This window comes from Mauremys mutica, chromosome 19, assembly GCF_020497125.1.
Source record: "Mauremys mutica isolate MM-2020 ecotype Southern chromosome 19, ASM2049712v1, whole genome shotgun sequence".
NCBI classification, from domain to species: Eukaryota; Metazoa; Chordata; order Testudines; family Geoemydidae; genus Mauremys; species Mauremys mutica.
In genome coordinates this window covers 26,614,751-26,632,219 of record NC_059090.1, presented here as the reverse complement: position 1 = coordinate 26,632,219, position 17,469 = coordinate 26,614,751, and the positions used below count along the sequence as shown (strand labels likewise).

General features: G+C 45.4%; 1 protein-coding gene and 1 long non-coding RNA gene across 2 annotated transcripts in view; one reads left to right on the top strand and one right to left on the bottom strand.

The window, feature by feature from the left end:
• The window catches only part of MYO1C (myosin IC), an 88,480-nt gene that overhangs the window by 50,697 nt on the left and 20,314 nt on the right, over positions 1-17,469 (bottom strand). Inside the window, exons 4-12 of the mRNA XM_044993945.1 lie at positions 16,065-16,263; positions 15,158-15,238; positions 9,804-9,983; positions 9,057-9,155; positions 8,703-8,816; positions 2,126-2,197; positions 1,714-1,833; positions 1,483-1,565; positions 611-716 (exon numbers count right to left, since the gene is read on the bottom strand). Of these exons, the coding sequence (XP_044849880.1) occupies positions 611-716; positions 1,483-1,565; positions 1,714-1,833; positions 2,126-2,197; positions 8,703-8,816; positions 9,057-9,155; positions 9,804-9,983; positions 15,158-15,238; positions 16,065-16,263 (1,054 nt within the window). The remainder of the gene's footprint in view (positions 1-610; positions 717-1,482; positions 1,566-1,713; positions 1,834-2,125; positions 2,198-8,702; positions 8,817-9,056; positions 9,156-9,803; positions 9,984-15,157; positions 15,239-16,064; positions 16,264-17,469) is intronic.
• Positions 1-17,469, top strand: part of LOC123353119 — a 34,016-nt gene that overhangs the window by 14,304 nt on the left and 2,243 nt on the right. The window contains exon 3 of the long non-coding RNA XR_006574401.1: positions 9,689-9,732. This is a non-coding gene — a long non-coding RNA (uncharacterized LOC123353119). The remainder of the gene's footprint in view (positions 1-9,688; positions 9,733-17,469) is intronic.

Below are 17,469 nucleotides of genomic sequence, written 5' to 3'. Positions count from 1 at the left end.
TGGGTTTTTCTGAAGCAAGGCAAGAAGAAAACAGTAATTTTCCAAAAATAAATTGGTAGGATCTACATTTTCTGGCAGCAAAATGCCAAAGGGCCACAATGTCACATCACATTCTTGACAGGACAATAATTTATGGACTAATTTTGATGTTTGATAGCCTCAAAGTTACAAATATCATAGCTGTGAGCAAAACTGCAGGACTTTCAGTGCCAAACACACAGCTTCTAACCTAGCAAGCTAGAAGACAACTTTCCTTAGCTGAGAGCAGCATTAAGATTTTTATGCATTGTCTAGACAAAGGACTACAGAACAAGATAATCACTAATACTGGAACAGGACTAGTTCTAATCTGAATGGGTTTTGTTTGAATAAATGCTTTCACCTGTGGGCAGGTGATTGCATGTGCAGAAACAGAGCCCAGTTTGAAGCCCCTTTGGTATGAACCAGTTCTGGTGGATCACACACAGACAAATAAGGTAAAAATAAATATTTACTTCCAAATTCTTGGTATACATACTGTAAGTTATTTTCAGCTCCCTTTAATTAACTGGCCTCTCCCAATAGGAGATGCTACAGAGGAAACAATACAAAAGGAGGTCTTAGCTCTTACCGCTATGCCTTCTGACTCGTACTCCTCTTGTTCTGATTTTAGTGTGAGTTCTATGAAGAGCTGCTGCAGTTTTTCATTACAATAATTAATACAAAACTGCTCAAAGCTGTAAACAATCAGAAAGAATTAGTTACTCCCACACTGTATTGTCAGTAAAACAAAGTCTGCACCATTTTGGTCAGGCACCATGCATAATCTGGGTACAAATCAAGAGATCTAGAGACTCATATGAACTCTACAGAGATGAACCAATTAATAGTCAGATTTGCCCCAGAAGAGAGAAAGAGCCATCAGAGGTAAGCAAGGAGGAAGGTGGGTATAGTATATATAAATAAGAGCCTATCTACACTAAAAATCCAACAATGGATATCTGCCATAGTTAGGTTACAGGCTCCAATATAATTCCATAAAATAATTCTATATAGTGCTCTCTTATTCACACTACAACAAAAATGAGTTAGGAGGACACCCCAGACCCATACCACATAACTGCATGCAGGTGTGATTACAGCTATCGTGTAGATAGGTTCCAAGATGGGCAAAAATCAGTTTTGCATCCTTGAAACATTAAGATGATAAATAGTAGTGAATGCTGCGTTCTAGCAGGGTTCCAACTTGGCACAGAGGTCCCTATGTAGAGAAGTTAAGACTAGGCCTCTCGCTCAGAAGGTGTTTGCCTACTACTAGCAGCTATTTTGTTGATTTCCTAAAGTTGACATCTAATCTCATGTTACATAAATCTCTCCTATTAAAGAAGTGTCAGGCATGGGGAAGCCTATTATTCTAATGTTGAGGGAACGAAACAAAATAACAGGATTAAATCAAAGGAAACAAGGTTATTCAAAGTTCAAAGACACTGAAGTGAAACAAACCTATTGTGCTGGAAAACCTCAAATCCATAAATGTCAAGCAGCCCTAGAACTGTTGCACTCCTCCAACCTGGGCATTCTGCCCCCTGTAACAAAGACACAGAATACTCTGTCACATTTGGGGTAGCTTTAATCATTAGGTTCAAAGCAGTCGTGAACCTCCACTGCTATCTTCCACTTAGTAGCACAGTCGTATAGCATGATCACGGGAGTGCAAGTGAGAGATAAATGTACCTTGTAGGCAAGAGACTTGTTAATCTTATTCACTAGCCAGGAGAAGGTGCGCCCATATACTGCCTTAGCTAGAGCATCCCGTGCATAGGCTGCCTGCTCCAGATTCAGAGGACTGACCAACTGTATGTGGAAGGAGAAGAGACAAATTCAAATAATAAGTCCACTGACTGATGCAATCTTCATAACACAATACTAATAACTAGCTGTGCACACATCACAATCTCCCAGAGGTACTGATTACTAGTCAGTCACAAGTAGGTTACATGAGACCAAGAAATACAGAGACAGTTTCCTCTCAGACCTGTGAGAAATCTGCAGCCGGAAGGAGAACCGTTTCACCTGGTTACAAAGAAGACCATATTAGTTGGCTGCAGTTCTGGATGTCTCCCAGTTTGCCAGCTCATGTTCTCACCTCTTCCCCTTTTGCTATGATCGTCTTGTGGATCAGTGCTTCCCGGAGCACAGAGCCCTCAACCCCCAGGAGCTGCAAACCACCAAAAGAAAAACTCAGTTAGAGAAAGTATTATTAATTTCACATCTGTTTGAGAGACATTAGAAACTTTAGACCCCATAGCTAATCAAGTCCTGCTCTTCACTGATTAACACATCCTGTCCACTGCTGAGATTCACTCCTCATTCCTGGCACATGCACTCAACAGTAAGATAGGGTGACTGGCCATTACTGGTTTACTAGGACCATTCCAGCAGAGTGCACAGAAAAAAATCTGTTACACATGTTTCGTAACTGTTCTTTGAGATGTGTTGCTCATGTCCATTCCATTCTAGGTGTGTGCGTACCCACGTGCACAGTCAAGAGACTTCTGCCTTAGCAGTATCCATACGGTCAGCTCTGGCACCCTTTAGAGTGCCATGCTCATGCATCGGTATATTAGGTGTCGTCAGCCCTATGCCCTCTCAGTTCCTTGAACAATCTTGCCCTGCAATTGGGACCGAAAACCTTGGCAGGCCAGGTGAACTGCCCTGAGCTCCTTGGCTTTTATGTGAAAGGAGAAATCAACCCCTGACCAGCAGCCTTGAGTACTGAGATTCTCCCAGTGGGCTCCCCATCTGAGGTCCAAAGCGTCGGTCACCAGAGTCAGCAACGTGGATGAGCCCGTAAAGGGAACTCCCTGCAAGACCAACACAGGGTCCAACCACCATGCCAGAGATGCCCGAATGTGGTTCAGCCACTTTGACTACCAAGTCTAGGTTGTGTCTGTTGGGGATGTACTCTGATGCCAACCACGCCTGCAACAGCCGGAGATGGAGTTGGGCACATCAAACCACGTAGGTGCAGGCCACCATATGACCTAACAGCCATAGACAGGTATGGGCGGTGGTAAGGGATCATCCCTTACACAGGATATTACAGCCGACATGGCTTGGAAGCAGGACTCCGGAAGGAATGCCCTTGCGGGGTGCAGAACTGCCTCAATGAACTCTATCCATTACACTAGTACAAGGGTTGACTTTTGCGTGTTGGCTAACAGGCCCAAGTCACGGTATGTGGCTCACACCAGATCAAGGCTGCTCTGCACTTGATCCTGTGATCTGCTCATGATGAGCCAGTCATTGAGATAAGGGTATACCTGAACCCCCCAGCATCTCAGGTAAGTGGCTACTGGGGCCATGCACTTTGTAAAGACCTGCGGGGTCGAGATGAGGCCAAAGGGAAGCACCGTAAATTGGAAATGGCACTGGCCTAAAGCGTAGGAACCATCTGTGTCCCAGGAAGATCGAGACATGGAAATAATCATCTTTCAAATTGAGAGTGGCATACCAGTAGCCCAGATCTAGGGAGGGTATCATGGAGACCACGGACACCATGTGAAACTTCAACTTTTTGAGGAATATCTGGAGCCGTAGCAGGTCCAGAATGGGACGTAGACTCCCTTTTATCTTTGGTATCAGGAAATAACGGGAGTAGAACCTCTTTCCCCTTCATTTCCTGAGGGACCTCCTCCACTGCCTCCAGTTGCAGTAGGTTGTTTACCTCCTGAACAAGGAGTTAATCGTGAGAAGGTTCCCTGAAGAGGGATAGGGAAGAGGGGGGGGTGGGAGGGAAGGGCGGCTGTAAACCGGAGGGTGTAGCCTGATAACACTATGTCCAACACCCAGTGGTCCAAGGTGACCTTCGACCAAGCTAAACAGAAGGGGCAGAGGCAGTTTAGGAAAAGGGAAGGGCAGATCCGATGCGCTGACTAGTGCGTTGCTCCTGAGCACACCCTCAAAACAAGTGCTTTTGGCCCCCACAATGTTTCACTGGGCCAGGCTGCACAGGAGAGCAGGAAGAGGAAGGTCAGCGGCAGGTAAACCCTGTATCTTTCCTTCTTGCAGGCCCCTGCCAAGACAGCCACTGCCTTGGCAGCAGAGGAGGCTGGAACGGCGGCCTGGAAGCCTGAGGCGTATGCATCCCCAGTGAGCGGAGGGTAGCCTGAGTGTCCTTCAGGCCATGCAACCTCACATCCATCTGGTCAGAGACTAGTCCGACACCGTCAAATGGGTGGTCCTGAATTGAGGCCTGCATCTCCTGGGACAGGCCAGCAGTCTAGAGCAAGGAGCTGCACCTCGTGACCACCACCAAGGCCACCACCCGAGCAGCTAAGTTGGTTGCATCCCAGGCCATCTAGAGGGAGCACCGGCTTGCCACAGTGTCTTCCCTCCACCAGAGACCCAAACTCTTAGGCTGCCTCCTGGGACATGGAGTCCTTGAATTTTGAGGAGGGAGTCACACAAGTTAAAACTGTAACACCCCAAGAGGGCCTGGTGGTTTGTCACCTGAAACTAGAGGCTGGTCATGGAATAAATTTTGCGACCAAACAAGTCCAGTTTCTTTCCCTCTTTATTCCTGAGAGTAGAACTGACCGTCCCCTGCTTATCCTTTTCATTGGCTGCCAACATGACCAATGACACCAGGGCAGGTGAGTGTACAGATATTCAAACCCCTTTGTGAGACAAAATATTTTTTTTCTGCCCTCTTGGAACTGGGTGGAATGGAGGATGGGGTTTGCCAGAGGGTCTTGGCAATGTTCAGGACCCCCTCGTACACCAGGAATGCCACGCAAGCAGGGGTGGATGTGGAAAGCACGTTAAACAATGTGTCCTCTTGCTTCACCATTTCCTCCTCCTTGAGGCCCAAGTTCTCAGCCACCCTGCGGAGCAGCACCTGATGCTCCCTGAAGTCATCAGGTGGACTAGCCCAGGAGACTCCTGCCACTGCCTTGTCTGGGGAGGAAGAGGACTACCAAGGGAGGTCCCGGGGTGTCATCACCCACCAGGGAGAGAAGTCTTGGGGTAGGCACTGGTTCTTCGCCCGCAGCGCCCCCCAGTGCATCCTGCACCGATCCCAGTGTTGTTGGTGCCGCTGGTGCCGATCTGGGCTTGTCCGATGAAGCGATCAAGGAGCTTCTAGCAGCTTCCTCCAGCTGGCCAGGGAGCGTCACCCACCGTGGACATCCTCCCAAACCGCCTCATTCCACCTGCATTGGCATAATTGGTACCCGCAAGGCGTTCCAATAAGGCCATTGCCTCAGCCACTGGCCTTGCTGCCAGGTTGGCATTGCCGCAGCTGATGCACTCTCCAGAGCCCAATTGCACTACTATCTAGGCGAGGGGCTGAACTGCTTCTCTGAGCCGGAGAAGTCCTCTGTCTCTGGTGACCAGGTCTTTGAAGCCTGGGTATGGGGTCTAACTGTCTCCGCGGAGGACAGGTGCCAGGAGTAGGGAGAGCGGCACCATGCTGTGGAGCGTCCCCAGGGTCTTGGTGACTATGACTGATGGCGCGATGATGACCGGTGCAGACTGTGGGATGATAGTCTGTCCCTGGGTGAACTCCAGCGTGAAGGCGGAGACCAGAAGTGCAGGGCAGATGACTCGTATCGGCGAGCCGGAGACCTGGGTTGATGTGGAGACCAAGAACGTGGCAACATAGGGCTCTCCCTTGGTTCCGGAGACTGGCAGCGCTCGCTTGACTAGTGCAAGGCCTTTCCGGCGGGCTTGCACTTGTAGGGAGACTTAGTCAGATCCAACGCCACATGCGGGGCCAGTTGCAGCAGGAACACTCTATGCTCTTCTGGTGCCAGGAGCTGAGCGGGTGTTGACTGCACCGTCAGTCTGGGTTCCCTACCCCTCCCCAAAGTTGGTAGTGGGTCCCTTTTGGGGGAGGAATTCCCCGAGGCGGAGCCTCCTTGCGGGTCCAGATTTGGCAGGTGGCCCAAGCTTGGTCCTTTGCCCAACAGCCCCTGATTAGGTTTGCTCAGTGTCATCTTCTTAACCTTCTTCTTCGGAACCGGCGATGGGGGCCAGTACCGGGAGCAGCCTGGTGCTTGGAGGTGCACTACACTCCGAAGCACTGGGTGCTGGGTGCTGCGTTGGGCTGGGCCGGCTCACAATCTGGATGAAGGGCAGTCTCCATCAGAAAGGCCCTTAATAGAATGTTGCACTCTGTGTGTCCTGGGACGAAAGTTCTTACAGATGCGACACCTTTCTTTTATGTGGGATTCCCCCAGGCACTTTAAACAGCTACTGTGCGGGTCACTAACAGGCGTAGGCCTGTTGCAGTCAGAACAGGGCTTAAAACCTGGAGACGGGGCATGCCCCACTTGGGGCAAAGTCCTGTGCCCCTTCCATCCCCCCTCAACTGACTGACAGACACTTACCAGGCACTTACTAACAACCAATGGAACTATTTACAGTTGGAATAGGAGGTTTAGAGAGAGAAAAAAAAATGCTGACAACTTGGGAAGCAAGTAAGAGAATGCTCCAACTGACCACTACGGGCAGTAAGAAGGAACTGAGAGGGCATAGGGCCGGCAGCGCCTGATATACCGACGCATGAGCGTGGCACTCCAGAGGGCACCACAGCCGACTCTACGGGTACCGCTAAGGCAGAAGTCTCCGACAATTGTGCACGTGGTGCGCGCACCTAGAATGGAATCGACGTGAACAAGCACTCGAAGAAGAACTAATGTCACCATCCTTTTCTCTCAGTCCAGATAGTCAAAACACTCACCCAGACTTCATTATTTCACAATAACCACATCCTCTCTAGCTGTGAGATCATCTTCCTCACCTATTGCTATGGCCACATCACTCCCACACTCTGAATCTTTTCACTGGTTTCCCATCTTCACCATCAATACCTTTCACAACTTGCTCCTCCCTCTTCTCCTCCTCTCATCTGTTACTGCATCACCCTTTAGTCTTTCTGCCTCCTCTGCTCTAGCAATGATATCAGCCTTATCTGCCTGTTTGTCAGTTTTTCACACAAACACCTCTGTGCCCTCTTCCTGGCCATCCCTTACACATGGATCATACTCTCTGATCTGATCAGTAAGGCCACTATCCTCTCCTCCAAATCCCTCTCTGCTGCAACGCCTACAAGAAATAATCTAATCAATGTGGACCAAGAAGCAAATGGGGAACGTTGACAACTTATAAATGTTTTAATGCAAATACATATAAATATTGTTTGTCATTGACTGTATCCCGTTTTTTCCCCCACTCTCCACATGTCAGTTATCTTAAATTGTAAGCTCTTTGGGGAAGGAGGGTATTTGTATTGCACCCAGCACAGACACAACAATCCTAATCAGATCATCAGGACACTACAACAGCAGGAGCAGGCATGCCATCTATTTAGTGGGGGGAAGGGTAGAGTAAGAGAAAGCTGAGGGGGTGTTACAATAGGGGGAGAAAGCCTTATCACAGCAGCTAGGAGGTTGGGAGCAGGGTTATGTAGCTCAAACACCCACCCACACTGCAAATAGGTGTCTCTGGGGCTGAAAGGGGGAAGAGAAAGAGAGATTGCTTCTCTCTCTCCCAGCAGCCAAAAGAGGGTTTCTGGAGAGAAGGTATGTTCCAAATTTAATGAGAAGCCTACTATAGCCTAAGGTTGACATGAAAAATGAAGCCCCTGAGTGGGATCTAGGAACAGAATACTGTCAGGAACCCCTGAACTTGGGAGTGTATATTAGGTTCTCAACTGGGCAATGCTCCAAGACAGTAGAATATCTGTTTATGGGTATCAGGACTATGGTAAAATTCCAAGGCCGTGCATATGGATGCATAGATAGGCATGGGGTGGGCAGCAGAAAAACAGTGAATAAGCTAGAAAAGAAAAGCAAGATATTTAGGCCAGGTTTACACTACAAAGTTTTGCCAGCATAGCTATGCTGGCAAATCCCCGCATGCAGACACAGTTTACACTGGGGAAAGGAAAAAAAAAAGAGTCCTCCTTATTTATATAGCTTATGTCATTCGGATAGCTATACCAGCAAAACAAATCCTTTTGCTGGTATATACTGAGCCCCCACTAAAAGGCATTACCAGGATAACTATACCAGCAACAGCTCTGTACTGTAGACTAGCCATTATAAAGGGGAGAAGAGTCAGAAAATAAAGGGAGGAGGTAGAGAGCACAATAGGGGAGGGGAGGGGAGAGGAGGAAATATCTAACATAAGCAAGAAATATAGTGCAAGTAGGGCTGGTCAAATGGTACTTGAGGAATGTTCATGTAATGAATGGGAAAGGAGTCATGAAACTATTTATTCAGCAAGAAATATTTTGCTGTACTGCTGCAGCTCACAATAGGTCAAATACTACTCAGCAAATATGTTAATCAACAAACAAGATAAAATATGATGAATAATATATTCAGAGAATATTTATTTTGCATTTACTAACAAAATATATGACTATTAAGGATTATACACAAACATTACATAATTATGTTATTTCTATAATGGCAGAGAGGCATAAACTTGGAGAAAGCGCATGGAAGGTATTTTTCACACAGGCTAATAGGAATTGGGTAAAATTTTAAACCTCTGACCTTAATTATTTCATATAGAAAAGTGACTTTCAATTGATTGCGTCCCTTTAATAGTGTCAAGATCTAATAACTACTAAATCTTGCCCTGGAGTAATACAACAGCAACAGAACCAAGTACATTAGTATATGGGAATGTCTCCAAGGGATTATACTCACCCTGGCCAGATATTTAATCTGGTTCTCTGTGGTCACCTGAGCATTGCCCTGTTCATTGGCAGCAAACTGCACATTCCCCAGGTGTAACACACTAGCTACAATGCTCAGCAAATCCTAGTACAAGAGAAAGAAGAAATAATGGTCAAGAAGATGGGAATCAATATGGATTAAAGCTTAGTTGCGATGGGGGGGAAGAGGGCAGTTTCTTTACATGTCCATCAGTAGGAGATATTTTTACATTTAGCTTTCTGCAGGGCACTCATTCAAAGGCTGCCTCCTGGCAGAAAGAACTAACTGAAGTAGGACAGTCCTCTAAGGGGAGAAGACTCAGATGCACTTCAAGGCATTTCTTACCTCTACCTCATTGTCGTTGAAGTTGATGACTGACAGGGCCCTTCGCACAACCTTCCAGTCGTTTTTATCATTGATGGAACTGACCCTCGCACACTGACCCTAAAAACACAGATTTTGAGATACAGTAATCCTTACAGCCTGACACATTGTACATACAGCCCACATAGTTCTATCATGTGTTGATTGTTACAGAAGGGGCCATCTCACCAATATCTTTATAACTCTGTGAAGTAAGGGAAAGATACTGAGAAGTAATAAACCAGGGGTCGGCAACCTTTCAGAAGAGTCTTCAGTTATTCACTCTAATGTAAGGTTTCGCATGCCAGTAATACATTTTAACGTTTTTAGAAGGTCTCTTTCTATAACTAAACTATTGTTGTATGTAAAGTAAATAAGGTTTTAAAAATGTTTAAGAAGCTTCATTTAAAATGAAATTAAAATACAGAGCCCCCCGGACTGGTGTCCAGGACCTGGGCAGTGTGAGTGCCGCTGAAAATCAAGCTCGCATGCTGCCTTCGCCACACGTGCCATAGGTTGCCTACCCCTGTAATAAACTAAGAATTACATCTATCCTATAATACAGGATAGATAGAAACTTTCTGGGTGAAACTAATGATCCTATCTCCTTACAGATCAACACTCTGATCTCTCCTTCAACATCAACAAAGTCTATCAGGTAAGGAGAGTTTTTCCCTTTACTGAACATGCAAACCAAGAAATTAGCAAACTGCAGGACCCTGTTCACACCTTCACTAGATAATGGTACTGTTGTGGGTTCTTCTCAAGGCCCAGACGCCTCAGTAGGTCATCTTCCCCTCCCTCTAGCAGCTGGTAGAAGATGTGAAAGTTCCTCTCGCCATGATTCTGATGGACAACACGAGATTTCTCCAGTAGGTAGTTCAGGATGTGACCCCCCACAGGTGCCCCCTAAACCAAAGAAGATAAGCTGAAACATCCTACTTCTTAGATGGCAGAATATCAAAGACAAAGAGTTTGGAATAATGGGTCACAAAAAGTAGAAGTAATCTTTGTCATGTAATAGCATAAACTAACAAATACTGAGTGTGAGTTTGAGCTCTTGGATTTCCACAGAGTAGATCAAACACAAAGTATTAGAGAATAAAACTCAAAATATAAAACCATTACACAGATCAATATTACAGCTCACCTTGAATGTTGTAAAAGCAACAAAGAATCCTGTGGCACCTTATAGACTAACAGACGTTTTGCAGCATGAGCTTTCGTGGGAGAATACCCACTTCTTCGGATGCAAGTGGTGGAAATTTCCAGGGCAGGTTTATATATGCAAGCAAGAAGCAAGCTAGAGATAACGAGGTTAGTTCAATCAGGGAGGATGAGGCCCTGTTCTAGCAGTTGAGGTGTGAAAACCAAGGGAGGAGAAACTGGTTCTGTAATTGGCAAGCCATTCACAGTCTTTGTTTAATCCTGAGCTGATGGTGTCAAATTTGCAGATGAACTGGAGCTCAGCAGTTTCTCTTTGAAGTCTGGTCCTGAAGTTTTTTTGCTGCAGGATGGCCACCTTAAGATCTGCTATTGTGTGGCCAGGGAGGTTGAAGTGTTCTCCTACAGGTTTTTGTATATTGCCATTCCTAATATCTGATTTGTGTCCATTTATCCTTTTCCTTAGAGACTGTCCAGTTTGGCCGATGTACATAGCAGAGGGGCATTGCTGGCATATGATGGCATATATTACACTGGTGGATGTGCAGGTGAATGAACCGGTGATGGTGTGGCTGATCTGGTTAGGTCCTGTGATGGTGTTGCTGGTGTAGATATGTGGGCAGAGTTGGCATCGAGGTTTGTTGCATGGGTTGGTTCCTGAGCTAGAGTTACTATGGTGCGGTGTGCAGTTACTGGTGAGAATATGCTTCAGGTTGGCAGGTTGTCTGTGGGCGAGGACTGGCCTGCCACCCAAGGCCTGTGAAAGTGTGGGATCATTCTCCAGGATGGGTTGTAGATCCCTGATGATGCGCTGGAGGGGTTTTAGCTGGGGACTGTATGTGATGGCCAGTGGAGTCCTGTTGGTTTCTTTCTTGGGTTTGTCTTGCAGTAGGAGGCTTCTGGGTACACGTCTGGCTCTGTTGATCTGTCTCCTTATTTCCTCGTGCGGGTACTGTAGTTTTGAGAATGCTTGGTGGAGATTTTGTAGGTGTTGGTCTCTGTCTGTGGGGTTAGAGCAGATGCGGTTGTACCTCAGTGCTTGGCTGTAGACAATGGATCTTGTGGTGTGCCCGGGATGGAAGCTGGAGGCATGAAGGTAGGCATAGCGGTCGGTAGGTTTTCGGTATAGGGTGGTGTTAATGTGACCATCAATTATTTGCACCGTAGTGTCTAGGAAGTGGACCTCCCGTGTAGATTGGTCCAGGCTGAGGTTGATGGTGGGGTGGAAGCTGTTGAAATCGTGGTGGAATTTTTCCAGAGTCTCCTTCCCATGGGTCCAGATGATGAAGATGTCATCAATGTAGCGTAGGTAGAGAAGGGGCGTGAGTGGACAGGAGCTGAGGAAGCGTTGTTCCAGGTCAGCCATAAAAATATTGGCATATTGTGGGGCCATGCGGGTGCCCATAGCGGTGCCACTGATCTGGAGATATATATTGTCATCAAATTTGAAATAGTTGTGTCTGAGGATAAAGGCACAGAGCTCAGCAACCAGTTGTGCTGTGGCATCATCAGGGATACTGTTCCTGGCAGCTTGTATTCCATCAGCGTGTGGGATGTTGGTGTAGAGAGCCTCTACATCCATGGTGGCCAGGATGGTGTTTTCTGGAAGGTCACCAATGCATTGTAGTTTCCTCAGGAAATCAGTGGTGTCACGGAGATAGCTGGGAGTGTTGGTGGCATAGGGTCTGAGTAGAGAGTCCACATATCCAGACAGTCCTTCAGTGAGAGTTCCAATGCCCGAGATGATGGGGCGTCCAGGATTTCCAGGTTTGTGGATTTTGGGCAGTAGATAGAAAGCCCTGGCCGGGGCTCTAAGGGTATGTTGATTTGTTCCGGTGTTAGTGTAGGGAGTGTCCTGAGTAGATGGTTCAGTTCCTTAGTGTATTCCTCAGTGGGAACTGAGGGCAGTGGCCTGTAGAATTTGGTGTTGGAGAGTTGTCTGGCGGCCTCCTTTTGGTAGTCAGACCTGTTCATGATGACAACAGCACCTCCTTTATCAGCCTCTTTGATTATAATGTCAGGATGGTTTCTGAGGCTGTGGATGGCATTGCGTTCTGCACGACTTAGGTTATGAGGCAAGCGATGTTGTTTTTCCACAATTTCTGCCTGTGCACGTCCAACAGGACTCCACTGGCCATCACATACAGTCCCCAGCTAAAACCCCTCCAGCGCATCATCAGGGATCTACAACCCATCCTGGAGAATGATCCCACACTTTCACAGGCCTTGGGTGGCAGGCCAGTCCTCGCCCACAGACAACCTGCCAACCTGAAGCATATTCTCACCAGTAACTGCACACCGCACCATAGTAACTCTAGCTCAGGAACCAACCCATGCAACAAACCTCGATGCCAACTCTGCCCACATATCTACACCAGCAACACCATCACAGGACCTAACCAGATCAGCCACACCATCACCGGTTCATTCACCTGCACATCCACCAATGTAATATATGCCATCATATGCCAGCAATGCCCCTCTGCTATGTACATCGGCCAAACTGGACAGTCTCTAAGGAAAAGGATAAATGGACACAAATCAGATATTAGGAATGGCAATATACAAAAACCTGTAGGAGAACACTTCAACCTCCCTGGCCACACAATAGCAGATCTTAAGGTGGCCATCCTGCAGCAAAAAAACTTCAGGACCAGACTTCAAAGAGAAACTGCTGAGCTCCAGTTCATCTGCAAATTTGACACCATCAGCTCAGGATTAAACAAAGACTGTGAATGGCTTGCCAATTACAGAACCAGTTTCTCCTCCCTTGGTTTTCACACCTCAACTGCTAGAACAGGGCCTCATCCTCCCTGATTGAACTAACCTCGTTATCTCTAGCTTGCTTCTTGCTTGCATATATAAACCTGCCCCTGGAAATTTCCACCACTTGCATCCGAAGAAGTGGGTATTCACCCACGAAAGCTCATGCTGCAAAACGTCTGTTAGTCTATAAGGTGCCACAGGATTCTTTGTTGCTTTTACAGATCCAGACTAACACGGCTACCCCTCTGATACTTGAATGTTGTGTTCACTTCTGGTCACCCCACCATAAAAAAATTATACATGTCTCTTGACATGGATTCCATCCTTGCCTCTAATAATGTTGTTACTTTTCTCTGGACCTTTCCATTTCTGCTATATTAGAGACAAGGATGGAGTCCATGGTCCAGAGATATTTAAAAGCTTAGGATGATTTCTGTCTATCTAGGTTTTACACTATGTTAATTCTCATGGCATTGTGGTATTTAGTTTAGAAATGAAACAAACAAAATACACAAGATGAAGCTATATACATTAACTCTACACAGAAAACTAAGGCTGCCTCTACAATCTTAATTCTGTCTCTTTGTGCATATTCATAGTCTTTAATTTCAGGATCAAATGCTTTCCCCCCCTACCCCCTCCCACAGGACCCCAGCATCCTCCATATTTTTTTATATATCTGTATATATAAAAATGGAGGTGATTTAGTTAATGCCATGTTCTAACATAGGCTAAAATGGAGCAGAGATCTTATTTTTCTCTAAAAGTAGGTGGTTCTCTGTGGTAAGATTTTTCACTGGATTAATTTTTATGCCATTTAAACTGTCTATGTAGTTTTGATTTGGTTTCTCTTAATATATATTTGTAGTAGGAAAACTTTGAATCTGGGCCCTGGCTGAAATCTTGCCTGGGCTGTCCTACTTTTCACTATGGACATATTTCCTACAAAACACTGATTAGCTATTCATAGCTTGGTAGAGAGGTGGCCCTGAAGAGAAAGGATGCAATGGGAGGGTTTTCTAAAATGTTTCGGTTAGGGTCATCTTTAGCTCTTATTTGCATTATAACTGAAAGTTTGTGAGCTATGCCCACAAGTATGATTCGTTGTGGATGGGACACACACAAAACCGATAGATAGCACACCAAACCTTCCACATAACAAGCTACACTTTTCTGTCAGAGTTTACCCTACAACAGAGAACGGTTCATGCACAGCTGCTGGCGGATAAAATATTCTCCTGCCACACTTCTACCTTGTCTCTCTAGTATCTCAGGATCACCACAATACAACAACACTGCAAACACACTTCTACCTCCACAGGTCTTCCTCTCTTTCCTCTCTGCCAGTAATACCCACCACCAATTAAACTTTAAAAAACTCCATGGTATTAATACATACACAAAAATTTGCTGGAAGCTATGAGGGTTGCTGCACACACCACATACTTGAAACAAACCCACAAAGGCAAGGGAAGGAGAAGTTCAAAACCCTAACAGTAAATACCCTCTACTACTCCACTCACAAGCACTCACCTTACCACTGCCACTACAACCATACACTGCAATCTTAACTCTTCCCCCCTAGGGATACAAGCCTTTCATCACCTCCTTTAATAACCATTGTGCACACAACCCTTTATTAAACTACCCTCTCCTCAGCGCAACCAACTACTGCACTACACATCCACAATCACTAGGGTTGGGAAAAAATAGCTGGTAAAAGTGTTTGTGAACCAGGATGAAAACAGGGCAGTGTTATGGTCATGGTGCATCGTCTGTGGTGCACAATAGTTGTGGTAGTGGTAAGGTGAGTGCCTGTAGGTGGAAGAACAGAGTCTCTGTAACTTTTGGTTTGACTTTTCACTTTAACTTTTATGTTTGTGTCAGGCATGCTGTGCCTGTAGCAATTCTAGCTGCTTCACAATGAAATGTGTGTATCTATCTATCTATCTATAGAGAGAGAGAGAGATACACAATTATAAATCTGAACAACTCTAGAAAACATTTTGTACCCAAACTTTTCTGAAACAGTAGACTCCATTCACAAGAGGCTAGGGTTTTTACTAAACCTGAACTGTTGATGCAGATCTCAATATCTATGTGCTTGGGCATCCGAGCAAGGCTACAATGAAGTATATAAAACAGATTTTCACCTTGTAATCAAACTGCACATCCATGTATTTCCCAAATCGGCTGGAGTTATCATTCCGAAGGGTTTTTGCATTTCCAAATGCCTAAATTAAAAAGATACCAGATAAAAAAGTAAACAAGCTTCAAAAACAAGGAAACCACAAAATAGGGCATTTTAAAATATTTTTCACAAACCTGCCAGTGGCTCATTTACTGGCTTACAGACACAGGTCTGTCTACCCCTGAGTGACATATATGTTTTGCCAGCATAAGTGGTAGAGTGCACAGCGCTATGTCAGCGGGAGAAGCTCTCCCGCCAAAATGGCTATTGCTGCTCTTTGGGGGTGGTTTAATTACGTTAACAGGAGCGCTCTCTCCCATCAGCATAGAGCAGCTACATGAGAGATCTTACAGTGGTACAGCTACCCCACTGTAAGCTCTCTAGGGTAGATATCTCCTAAGAAGAAAGTAAGCAGCTACCTGAGTTCTGATTGTTTGAGCTGTATGCATACTGCAAATGTAAGATTACCACCTTGCATGGGGCTGTTAAACCACTCCTCTCCTCCTTGCATAGATTTATCCTAATCCCACTCCATTAGGAAAATGTGCCACTCGAAGGTGTCTTGTTAAAGCTTCTTCCCTCATCACCAGTATGACTTCATAGGAACTCATTAGCCTGCACACAATGGTCACAGACATCCTAGCCTTGCCCAAACCTGCCAAACTTCTCCCTCCCACAGGCCCACACCCAGAACGTTGTTTTGAACGGATGGTGGAAACAGTAAAGGGAACTGTAAGGATTGTACAGAACTTGACACTAGAGGTCACTATAACACCAGAAAAATGCAACACCAAATACGCATCTGTGGTAAATCAGGGGACTGAGTTGCCTACACAATGCCAAGTTTCATATCCTGGACTTCAAATTACCTCTAAGACCGGATTGGACTGTAGGAGGCGATCTTTCACTGTTTCAACTTGGTCACTGGCTGGACATGTCACTGCATAGTACTGCAGGATTTTCTTGGTGGCTTCAGTTTTTCCAGCTCCACTCTCCCCAGATATCAAGATACACTGATCCTTCCTCTCAATGCGAAGGGAACGGTATGAGTTGTCAGCAATAGCATAACTAAGGAACAATGATAATTGGAAATTAAGTCTGCTTTCACAAACATGAAAGGCAGAGAATCCTCAGTTAGGCTTTTAGAGTATCCATACTGTCACAATCACAACCAGAAGATATGCCAATTCCAGCCCAATATTCTAACAGTACAAAATCCTAGAAAAGATGGTTCTTTGAGAATAGCGTTTATATGGATTGAGAAACGACTGATCCAAAGCTTCTATAATTATTGCTCACACCAGTTTTCTGGAGTACCTTCAAGTCTTGTTTAAATCAAGATGGATCATAGAATTTCAAAACACATTCCTTGCAAAGAAAGGAGCATTAGCGAGCAACAATTTCTTCTTTTGCTACTTAAGGTTTTGCTTTGTAAAAATGTAATTTATTATAGTTTATCAAATTCCTCTCCCTTCTCTATCCAAATTCCACTTCTGGGGCATTTCCCAAATCAAAACAGTTGAATAAATGTAAACTGTATTTTAGTTTTAGAGTTTGCCTCTGGACTGCATATTCTTATGTATGGGGTTTATAACCCCCTTAAGTGCAAGGGAAAGGCTAAGAGTACTGCATACCTATTTTGTGATGCATCTCATTTATTTAGGGATGACTGCTGTCCACATCATTATTCACAGTCTCTGTGAATCCATGAACAATATAATAGGTATCACAACTTCAGTTTCAAGTCTCCTCTCTCCCCCCGCCCCTTTGCATGGTGCCTCATTCTTATTTTGGATGGGGAAATTCTAGCCAGGATGCCTCAAGTGTTTTCCCATTAACTCCGATAGCCCATAATTTGTCTTTTCCTGGGTAGTACAATGGTAGGTGCTTGGAATGGTAGTACAATGGTAGGTCTGGTTGGGGAGGCGTCCCTCCCTGCTTGGCTGACCACTGCCCTACTGTGAGGTAGAGGTAAAGCTTTACAAACCCAGCTCTCTATATACATAAATTCATAAACACAGCGTGTATACCTATCTCATAATGATTATTAAGTTCAGAACATTACAAGCCTTCATAGAAGACCTTATCCAAAAATTTTATACACAATAACATTGTACACAACCAGCTGATTAAATTGTTTACTCTTGGGAGATCAGACCCCCCATTCTCTCTTTGGGCCTGGACCCTGATTGTCACAGAGACATGCAGCATTTCAAGTTCATTGAGATAAACCTTTTTTTCTTTTCAATGACTAGGTACTACAGACTCCACAGA